The sequence below is a fragment of the Raphanus sativus genome, unplaced genomic scaffold (genome assembly GCF_000801105.2).
Source record: "Raphanus sativus cultivar WK10039 unplaced genomic scaffold, ASM80110v3 Scaffold2527, whole genome shotgun sequence".
In the NCBI taxonomy this organism is placed as follows: Eukaryota; Viridiplantae; Streptophyta; class Magnoliopsida; order Brassicales; family Brassicaceae; genus Raphanus; species Raphanus sativus.
The window spans coordinates 4,117-15,142 of NW_026617835.1; the positions used below are offsets into that span (position 1 = coordinate 4,117).

Genomic DNA, 11,026 nt, shown 5'->3' on the forward strand with positions numbered 1-11,026 from the left:
GGCTTTTTTAAAAAGAAAACCATTCCTACTATATCTTTCCATGATATAAAGAACTTTGAAGGAGAAAATCAATTTAAGGTAAAATGTATTTGACAAAACAAAAGAGAAAGAGAGAACTGGAGTATCCGAGTTGGGAAATATTAATTTGGTCTAGGTTTTAAAGTAGATTTAGACAAAGATAAATTTAGGGATTTTCATTTGTACAAAAAGGACATTGTTTTAGGTTAACCGCAAGTTTAGACATAGTTCCCGTTCAATGTATGTTAAATAAATTAACCACACAGACAACTAATCTACATTTGTAAATTAAAAATTTGATGGTTTATTACGTTATGATTAAGTTTTGATCATTGTTTAGTGTCCATGATTTTTAGGTAGTTTTTCCATATATATACTGATAATGATATACACAAAATAAACATCTGATATAATGAAAATGTAATAGCCACACAAAAATAAACTAAGAAAGCGCCATATCTGCTTCTTCTTCGATCCTTCCTGATTAAAAACTCTCTTCCTTTTGTCTCTCGGTTTCTCCACTCTTTTCGTCCCACCACTAACCATTCCTCACCCTCAAAAGTCATCGAATCGCCCAGTATAACACTTTAACACGAACCCATTTCCCGACCAACTCGTTAGCTCAAAATTTCACCATCTTTCCGACCAAAAAAAAAACACAGATGGCAGACGGTAATAACAACAAGGACAACATAGACCCACTGCTCCAATACATGACCATCCCTAGAATGAGAGAACCGCCTCCAATTCTCTTCCCCGTCCCTGAAGAAGGCGGCGAAGTCGCTATTCCCATGCCGATGACACCGAAGGAGTTCAAAGACCGTTTAATCTTCGGACCCTTCTCACGCTCTCCCCGAGACTCCTCTCAGTACTTCGACTCTCTCTCTCAGAAACACTCCCCGTCTTCTTCCACCACCGCCACCGCCGCCACCGCCACCGCCGCCACCGCGCCGCGCGCAGAAACATTCTCCGACGCCTCATCCGCCGACCCTCTCCTCCCTCCACCGCCGCAACAACCGGAGCCATGGTCTCACGGCCACGGCCACGCGCTCCACCGCTCCAAAACCGCGCCGGCGATGGCCGTGATCAACGATCACAACCACCACCCGACGCCTCACCAGAAGGATCTCGACTCGTCCCGCTCCGTCGTGAGACAGGCCTTCGCTCTCCTCGTCGTATACCTCTCCTAGGCGTCCTCATCTACTGGCTCAACCGCGATCACTACGTGGTGAACCAGACCCACCCCGTCGTCGACGGGTTGTACTTTTGCATCGTCACCATGTGCACCATCGGTTACGGAGACATCACTCCCAACAGCGTCGTCACGAAGCTGTTCTCGATCATGTTCGTCCTCGTAGGGTTTGGTTTCATCGATATTTTGCTCAGCGGGATGGTCTCGTACGTCCTCGACCTCCAAGAGAGCTACATGTTGGACTCGGCTAAGCGGAGAGACGAGCCGGATCATAAAAGGAGGTCGTATATAATCGACGTGAAGAAAGGGAGGATGAGGATTAGGTTGAAAGTTGCGTTGGCGTTAGGAGTTGTGGTTCTATGCATCGCTGTTGGTGTTGGGATCATGCATTTTATCGAAGGGATCGATTGGTTGGATTCGTTTTATCTCTCGGTTATGTCGGTTACTACCGTTGGGTATGGAGACAGGGCGTTTAAGACGTTGCCCGGCAGGCTTTTCGCTGCGGTGTGGCTGCTTGTCTCTACGTTAGCCGTGGCTCGGGCTTTTCTGTATTTGGCTGAGGCGAGAGTTGATAAGAGGAATAGGGAACGGGCAAAGAAAGTGCTGCGTGAGGCTATGTCTGTGTCTCAGTTCTTTGCTGCGGATATTGATAACAATGGCTGTGTGAGGTATTAAATGAATCTTTAATCAGTCTTTGGACTTAATTGCATTTTATGGATACAAGACATGTTTATATGCTTTGTTTGGTAGCTCTAATGTGATATATATTCTTGTTTTTTGTGTGTGTGTTTGTAGTAAAGCGGAGTATGTGATTTATAAATTGAAGGAGATGGAGAAAATAACGGATAAAGACATAACTCCAATCTCAAAACAGTTTGACAAACTCGACCGATGCAGCAATGGGAAAATTACTCTTGGAGATCTCTTGGAAAGTAGCAGTGGCGATTGACCCTCTTGCACCTTTTTTTTTGTTGTTTTAGCTTAGTTTACCGTAGCTGTAATTACAAACCTGATCAACGATGCTGACTATGTTAAATGATTAATAATAATTGATGAGTAGTCCGGTCTCTGGTTTACTTTAAAAGGGCTTGTGCCGATCTTAATTATGTCGTTGGTCTTGCCTTGCGAGCCAGGAATCACTCATCCAATGTATATAAATTTGAGTGCTTAATGGTCTTGGTTCGGTGCACATAACACTTCCACGCTTCTCTTTCGTTCTGTGTTAGCTATTCAAAGAGAGACTACCAACTCGTGACCAGTTGATCTGATGAGGAAAAGACAAAACCGAAGACGTAATTACAGTCTTTGGAGTATTTTAGAAATAATCTTGCGATGTATATACGCGACAAACCATACATATAAAGCACCATACATGTAAACATTTACAAATCTTCCTAGTTACTAATGTTTATCAATAACTGCGTGCTTTTATGGCCCTTATCTCCCGAGCAAGTGTCGTCCCGGTTCTGATTCTAGGGGGTAAGTCGTAACTATTATCATGTTACCCATTCCAACTAGGTTTTTGTCTTTATTATTAAATAGTTTGATATTGTAACTATATTCTACGTGTTCCATTGATATTAGTATTATACTACTGCAGTTTTGTCATATGTATTGCAGTGTCATGTTACGAGAACTATAATCAAATAGACAAGATAAACGTTCGTTTGATCAAAAAAATGTAAGAAGACATACATGACAACATCCAGAACTCAAAACATGTGCCTGATGACATGAAAACAAATTTGCTAAGCACATGAAAAATGACAATATCCAGAACACAAAAGATGTCCTCATGACATGACAACAAATTTGCTAGTTTCTTCTTGCGTTCTTGTGATAGAAATATGATGGTTTTTTTTGCTAAAACTGTTAATATTCAAATTAATGAAAGAATTATATTGACAAAATCAAAGAGCACCATTATGGCAAAAAAAAAGTGAAACATAATGGAGCTAAATAGCAGATCTGTGAGGATCTTTATATAAGCAAAAGAGACATGATAAGAATATGTTGTGAAATGTGAATAACCAATAAGTTAGAAATAAAGAAAGTAAGAAACTAGAGAGAAATTTGATTGAGGTCAAGACATGTATTTTTATGTTTTCTTTATTATAATGTGAATAATAAATTACAAACCATTAAGCCCGCATTTATAAGTTTCAGAACCTGATTTTCTATTTTGACCTAGATTATGTTTTATAAACCGAATACAATATCTTTGGGCCTATTAGCGACATTTGTTTTGGGCTTTTTTGTGTGCTTGTAGTAAAGCAGAGTACGTGATTTACAAACTGATCAACCATGCTGGTGAGTGGTGATGCTATGTTCTAGAGTCCAGTCCCTGGTTTGTTAAAACAGGTTTAGAAAGATCTTATATCTTTCTTAGCGGTTTGATGCTGTGCCAAATAAAACAGGTTTAGCGGTTTGATGCTGTGCCAAATGTTTATTTCATCGGTTAGCTTTGGTAGGATGGTCAGATTCTGGTATAAACCAGACGTTCAGAGATGTTAATGACCCCTGTTAGGAACTTAGGATCAAAAGTTTTATGTTTCAATGCACTGTATGTTCATAGATTCGGATGTTTAATGGTCTGGGACTTTCTTGGTTCGATATGGAATAAAATACATAACACCAACTTTTTTCTGGAAGATAAAATTACTGAAATTTCGAATTATTTCTTTTACCAAACAGGTCAATCATAAAAAAAATAGTTTTCTTCTGAAGCAGTTTTAAGGGTATTACACACAAATTATTAGTAAAAAAAGTTATCCATGTGGACAGTATGTTAGCCATAAAAATGTGGTTAATCATGTAGATTCAATATATAAATTAATGAACTTTTTCAAAAATAAATTAATGAACATTATTTTCCCTATTCTTGATAATTAATATTACATTCAAACATGATTATTCTTATTATTATTTTTTTGTTTTTCTTTTGACTAAATCTTTTTTTTTTTTGAAAAAGGGCATATCTTATTATTTTTGTTTCATTTTTCTTCTTTTCATTAGGGGATGTGTGAGCTCGATCGCTGGCTGATGACCCATAATCAAATACCAACGAGCCACTTACAAAATCACCCTATAAAATTAAATTTATCAGCTCTAACAACTCAACATTTCGAAAAGAGGATGTGTGTGAAAGAATAGAAATACAAGAGATTCCTTTTTATTCATATATACTAGCAAAATAATAATAATATTGTCATACACCTAACAACAAACCTGCCCCAATTATTCCTTCTAAAGGTTAAAAGTCAGCATTTTCATTCTCCGATTTTGGTCAAATTTCTGTCTATTTTCTTTTATTTTCTTACAAATAATTAAACATACAAGTTAATTATGTATTTTGACTACATTATTTTTATTATATCTTTATAAGTTAGGCACATATCCAAAGTAGGTCAGACATTTCAACTGCAGACAGATGCAGTTATATGTGTTTGTATATGTGTATATATAGCTAATGTTTTTTTGCTCTTACAAGTTATAAATAGTTATACAGAGGTCCACGGTCTCACCTAGGGTAATTAGCAAATGGAGTAAACAATAAAATCACATTAATTATCATATAACTATAGTGATATGCTGGGGTACCTTCAAATGAAGCTTTATGGATATGACAGCGCAAACGTTTAGGCACCAATTACGGCGTTTAATTTGTGCCTTAACTAGGCTACAAGTGTGTATAATATAGGACAACTCCAATGGAAACTGTTATGTTATCTAAACTATATATGCATTGTGGATACTGGATATGTACGAGAAGCAGATACGAGCTACTACCATATATATGCAATAGAAGATTAGAATTCTTTTTTTTTAAGATTAAATTATTTATGCTAGATACCATTCATTATTCGTTCGATGTGTAATTCGATAATACTAGTTGAAGTTTATTTTCCTTGTCAAAGAACAATCGATTTGATGTTTTTGGTCAAATGAGAATAGTTTTTTTGGTCAAAATGTGAATTCATTTTCGGAAAAAAATGGTAATGAGATACAAGCATGCGCATGCCTGAACCTAACGCTGCAATTAAGCAAATTAGAATAGTTAATGTCCCCTACGGTTCATTTAGGTTTATTCACTCTTTTTTAATTTCGACAAAACATTAGTAGATTGGTAATATTGTTGCTTCTCTCGAAAACGTTTTTCATCATACTTCGTTTTGACCAAAAAGGAGCTAAAAACATGGTCGGAGTTACGTTATGGGTTTTCACATTGATTAAAGATCGCTATACACCTAATTAAGGCTAAGCATAGTCTTGTGGTTCAATTAAAAAAGTTTGATGTAGAGATTTTAATTAGTAGTATATCAGAGTGACTAAGATATTTAAGTATGTTATGCCGGAGATTCCAATACCATTCTAGTTCTTATGTAGAGATTGTTTTCTTTTTTTGAGAAATAAATGTAGAGTTTGTTATACAAGACAAAGATTATCAGGCGTAATCAATTGTAGTTTAAAATATCCATTGTAATTCATTATCCAAAAACTTAGGTTTGACACAAGAAAAGACAGAATTTTGTGCAGGAACCTGAAGAGAATGAGTTGGAACCTTCACATACCAACCAAATGAACGGATACTACCACTAGACCATGAAATATCAAATTTGTTTGTAAACAAAATAAATATATTTTTTATCCTGTCATATTTTAGTTAATTTAAAAGTTAATATTCCCTTTATTTCAAATTAGTGGATATTGTCAGTATTTTACAAATATTAAAACGATTAAATTAAATTGTTAATGCATTATTTTTTGACTAATTAATGAGTTAGTAACTTAATAATCTCAGTTTTTATTGCAGATTATTATTTTCAATTTATAAAAATATATAGAGAACTTTAATAACCTTTTCTAAAAATATTTTATTTAAATTCAGTTTTTGAATCGTAATAAATGGAGTAGCATTTTAATTTGACCACAATAAAGTTGATGCATGTCTCCTTCTCATTTGTCATGTCGGTTAGGCATTATATGTCTCTTTTCTTGGTCTCATCATGTTTCTATCAATTTTCTTGATGAAAACGATTATTAGAAAATATTATAGCATAAGGTTCATAACAACTTCCCCACGATTAACGCAAATAAAACAATACTACTATTTATTTATTGAAGAAATTTCTAACTGTATGAAAAGCGTTATTACATAATGCATGTTAGTTTACAATAATATTGGTTTGACCATCTTTCCCTTCATATACTTTAGTTTATACATTTCAAAGCTGCCAAAAGGAAAAAAGAAAGTTCTAATGTGAAAATAAATTGCAGTAACGTAATGATGACCTCATTTATCAGTCAGCATAACGATCCACTCCACTCAAAAGTGACCTCATTAGACAAAAGTGCCTTGAAATGTCGCAAGTTTGCAGTATATGGCGGTCAAATTATTACACTATAATGTATTTCTATTAGAAAATTTGTTAGTATCAAGAGAATTATTATGACCAATATATATATGTAGGGTCTGTATATTATTGCCTCTTGACTAGGAAGGCGTTTTAAATTCACGGCTATGAACAATTATTAAGGTTCGTGAAAGAGAGAGGACAGTCTATCACGTGCCCAGTCATGTGTCGGCGACGGTCAAAATGCCGGTGCCAGTATCTACACGTGGCTGCCTCATACTCCCAAATATATATACTATTTTTTAAATAACCTTTAATTCTGATATTTGACTAGACTGCTGCCTGTTCTTTGGTTCTTCACACACCAAGCGAACCGTGACTGACTGTATCCGGTTTCCGGTAAGCCGTAGTCTTCGCTGACTGAAACTCCTTCATATACGTCGCCTTCCTCCACGCGCTTGGTCCTAGTCGGTGTTCCCACGTCTGTTCACTGGTCCACATGTACAGTGGGGATCAAATCGGAGGTGTGAACTTTTTCATATCTTGCTTTGTAGCGCCATTAAGGCAGCACACCATACTAACCCATAATTATTTTATTTTTTTTGAAAATACTAACCCATAATTTATGCTACATGTTTTATATGTTTATCGAATGTGGCAAAAGCGATTTTGGGAAATTTCAGCGGAGATACCAATTCAAAAACTCCACAATAGAAGCCATTTTTGTAGCTCCTACTTTTGTCAACTTAGCTTTATACATATACATAAAGTGCTTAGCCAAAAACTAATAAGTCATTCAAAAAAAATTCTAATAAGTCATTCAAAAGGCACAAAACAATTTCAGAATTTACCTAATATTCACATCTAGTATATCTTGCTTGCTGATATATGTATACATATATATGTATTGCATAAAAATAAGAAATAGGAGAACAATTTACTTTTGAGAAAAGTTAAATGCTAAATTAATAGAGAAAGATAAAAGTATTAACAAGATTATGGATTCACACACGTACAGTTGAATTATATATCCTTCAAGCTTTACTTAATTAACTCTTTTCCAATCAAATTACGCCAAAAAAATATTATTCGTCACTCTCTTTCTCTCTCATCCTTTTTTTGAGTTTCAAAATGCATAAATACGAGAAAGAGAGTCGAAGACCCAATTAAAGTCCAAACACCAATCTCGAACCCATAGAGAAAATATCCAATCCCCAAACCTAAAAATCTTTTCTTTTCTTCTCTTTTGTTCTTTATCTTCTTTTCACCTTTTTTTTTTTTGGTTTTCTCTCTCCATTGTTCTTCACCATGACTAATGAAACCAAAGATTTCTACAACTACCAATACCCTTCATCCTTCTCTTTGTATGAAATGATGAATCTCCCTACTTCAACTCCGTCTTCTTATGGAAACAATGGTTTCGATCCATCTTCCTACTCCTTCACTGATTGCATCCAAAGCTCTCCAGTTGCATACGACTCTCTACTTCAGAAATCTTTTGGTCTTTCTCCATCTTCTTCAGAGGTTTTCAACTCTTCGATCGATCAAGAATCAAAACGGGATGTTGTAACTAATGAAGTTACCGGCGAGACTCCAACTAGGGTTTCTGCACCTTCTTCTTCTAGCGAGGCTGATCATCCTGGTGAAGATTCCGGTAAAAGTCAGAGGAAAAGAGAGTTAGCTGAAGATGGAGGTGAAGAAAATCAAAGTTCCAAAAAAGTGTAAGTCATTTATATAAGAATTATATTATGAAATATCAAATGATCCCTCATTTAGCAATCTAGTCTAGTATGTTGTAGTAATTTTATAATGTATTCGTTTCAGAGGGAAAGCGAAAAAGAACGAAGAGAAGAAACAAAGAGAGCCACGAGTCTCGTTTATGACTAAAAGCGAGGTTGATCATCTTGAAGATGGTTATAGATGGAGAAAATACGGCCAAAAGGCCGTCAAAAATAGCCCTTACCCAAGGTAATTTAATTTTCATTTTAATTTTATACTTTTAAGATACGGCCAAAAAAAACTATAATAATTGCAAATGTAAACGAAAACAGGAGTTACTATAGATGCACGACGCAAAGGTGTAACGTGAAGAAACGAGTGGAGAGATCGTTCCAAGATCCAACGGTTGTTATTACAACGTACGAGGGTCAACACAACCATCCGATTCCGACTAACCTCCGGGGAAGTTCCGCCGCGGCTGCAATGTACTCTGACTTCATCATGACTCCGAGAAGCTTTACACATGATATGTTTGGAACGGCTGCATATACTAGCAACGGTTCTGTGGAGGGGGCTTTGGATTATGGATACGGACAGCGCGGTTATGGTAGTGTGAATGCAAACCCTAATGCTTCTCATCAAGAGTATCACCAAGGAGGTGAGTATGAGCTCTTGAAGGAAATACTTCCTTCCATTTTCTTCAAGCAAGAGCATTGATCGATAATAGCTATAAACTACATATATATACACTTATATACTACTTATATATATAAATTGAGAGAGATAAATTCCAAATATATGTAACTTAAGATCTATTTTGTCTCTCTTGATTGCATGTACATATTTTTCTCGAGAGAGAGAGAGAGACACAAATTGGCTTGTAATATAGTTGATGATGTTTAATGGGTTAACATTAGATATAGATTTCTCTTTATTATTATATTTTTGGGGTGTAAAACTGTAGTTCTTGTTTGGGATGATTATATATGACATCGTGTTGTGTAATGTGTACTACTATCATATGTAGAAACGAAAAAGACATAGTTCTAGCTAGGATAGATTCCCATATATAGGTCATATTGAAATACTTTTTCGTAACTTAATTTAGCTATCAGGAAGCTCAGAAGAGAAGATAAACTATAATCGAAAATGATAAAAAGGAAATTAAGGGATTTAGAATATAATTGTTGAGTTGTGGATGACAAATATCTATGGGTGTGAACAAGGGAATAAAAATTAGAAACAAGTTGAGTTCTTCCTTGTGTCCTAAGAGAGAATGGGCCCAAGAAAGATCTGGCTGCTTCTGCTTTCTATCTTATCCACACATATGGAAACGTAGACTGTGGACCAGTAGTATTGCCTGCCCCTACCATAAAATTGAAAAAAAAAAAAAAATTTGAAAAAAATACATTACAGAAAAAAATAAATAATTGATAAGATTACTGGTCGGCTTAGATATTCTATCAATCTTCGTTAACCCCGAAAGTAAATTATAATCATGATTTTTTATTGTTTGTAAGCGTGAAATGAAAAGTCATTTTCAGGATATTTCCTTGTTATCGGTCCGATTTTATACAATCTGTCACACGTCAGGGATAATGTCTGTTGGCCCTTCGACGGACGGCCCTCCATCAACTATCAGTGTAACAGTCTGCAATGTGAACATATAGATCATAGAAATTCGATGTGCTTTGGTTGAGTTTTGAGTGAGTTTGCGTGATTTAAAGAGACGGTTTACGCTGGAAGCCTGGAACTATCAAAATAATCCAACTTTTCGTCGAATGGTAGCATATTCCTAATGCGAAATACAGAGCAGAGTTTATTGGGAGAGGAGATTCTACAACGCTCAGAAAACTAATGGGAATCTACATACAAAAATGTATTTTCCAAAATTCTGAAAATCTTTTTGTTTAAAGCCAAATAGCCATTCACCGGATCAGCCGTATAGACGTGGTTAAATTACTGGGGGCGCGCATTTATGATATATAAAAGTCACTGAATGCAAGAAATATACATTTATATCTCAATTATAAGATTCAGGAGAGCATCATATCATGTGGCTTCTGAATGAATTCTAACATGCGCCTTCTGATGTAACTTCATTTTTCCTATTTGCAAATTTATTTTGATTTTGAAATTCAACTGATATGTCCAATATTTAGTATGTTCATGATGATCAATTATTCAAATCAATTCAAATACAGTGGTCTTCTGGAAGACGTCTCTGAACTTGAGATATACACCACTTTCAAATTTGAGTTGCAGGGTTTTTTAAAAATACTAGCAAAGCAAATTGAATTGGAGTTTTCTTATAGAAGTTTTGAACATTCTCTTATATCAATGGAGCCATAATGTATAATTCTTCCAAAGTTTGAAGTATCTCCCCAAAAATGTATACGAATTTTAACATATATACAAACTTAAAACTGAAATACTTTAAATATTGTATATTTTGACCAATTTTGTAGATGTTTTGATTGAGAATGATTTGGCCCACATCTATCTTATTAAAACAGAAACATTCCCTTGGACCTAACTATTGTTTTGTAAGATTTTAAATTAAATATACTTCTTTCTTATAAAGTTATATCCACATTAATCCATTATTAGACCTTCTATATTTCTATTGGTTTTGGAAATAACTGGTCCAATATTATGACTTTATAACTCCTCTCTTATCGTGTACTATAACTTCGTAACATTTATAAATACTATACATGTTATTCAATCTTTTTTTTTAGTA

General features: G+C 35.1%; 2 protein-coding genes across 2 annotated transcripts; both read left to right on the plus strand.

Annotated features, from left to right (window-relative positions):
• Positions 1–450: 450 nt before the first annotated feature.
• Positions 451–2,294, plus strand: LOC130505719 (two-pore potassium channel 3-like). Its single transcript, XM_057000316.1, is given in 3 exon segments — positions 451–1,200; positions 1,203–1,878; positions 2,006–2,294. Coding segments are annotated over 3 exon segments (1,350 nt in total). The 5' UTR covers positions 451–680; the 3' UTR covers positions 2,160–2,294.
• Positions 2,295–7,716: 5,422 nt separating this feature from the next.
• On the plus strand, positions 7,717–9,288 carry LOC130505721 (WRKY transcription factor 28-like). The gene is made up of 3 exons (XM_057000317.1): positions 7,717–8,285; positions 8,389–8,532; positions 8,616–9,288. The coding sequence occupies exons 1-3, from the start codon at positions 7,873–7,875 to the stop codon at positions 8,998–9,000; spliced, it is 942 nt and encodes a 313-aa protein (XP_056856297.1). The 5' UTR covers positions 7,717–7,872; the 3' UTR covers positions 9,001–9,288.
• Positions 9,289–11,026: the final 1,738 nt, after the last annotated feature.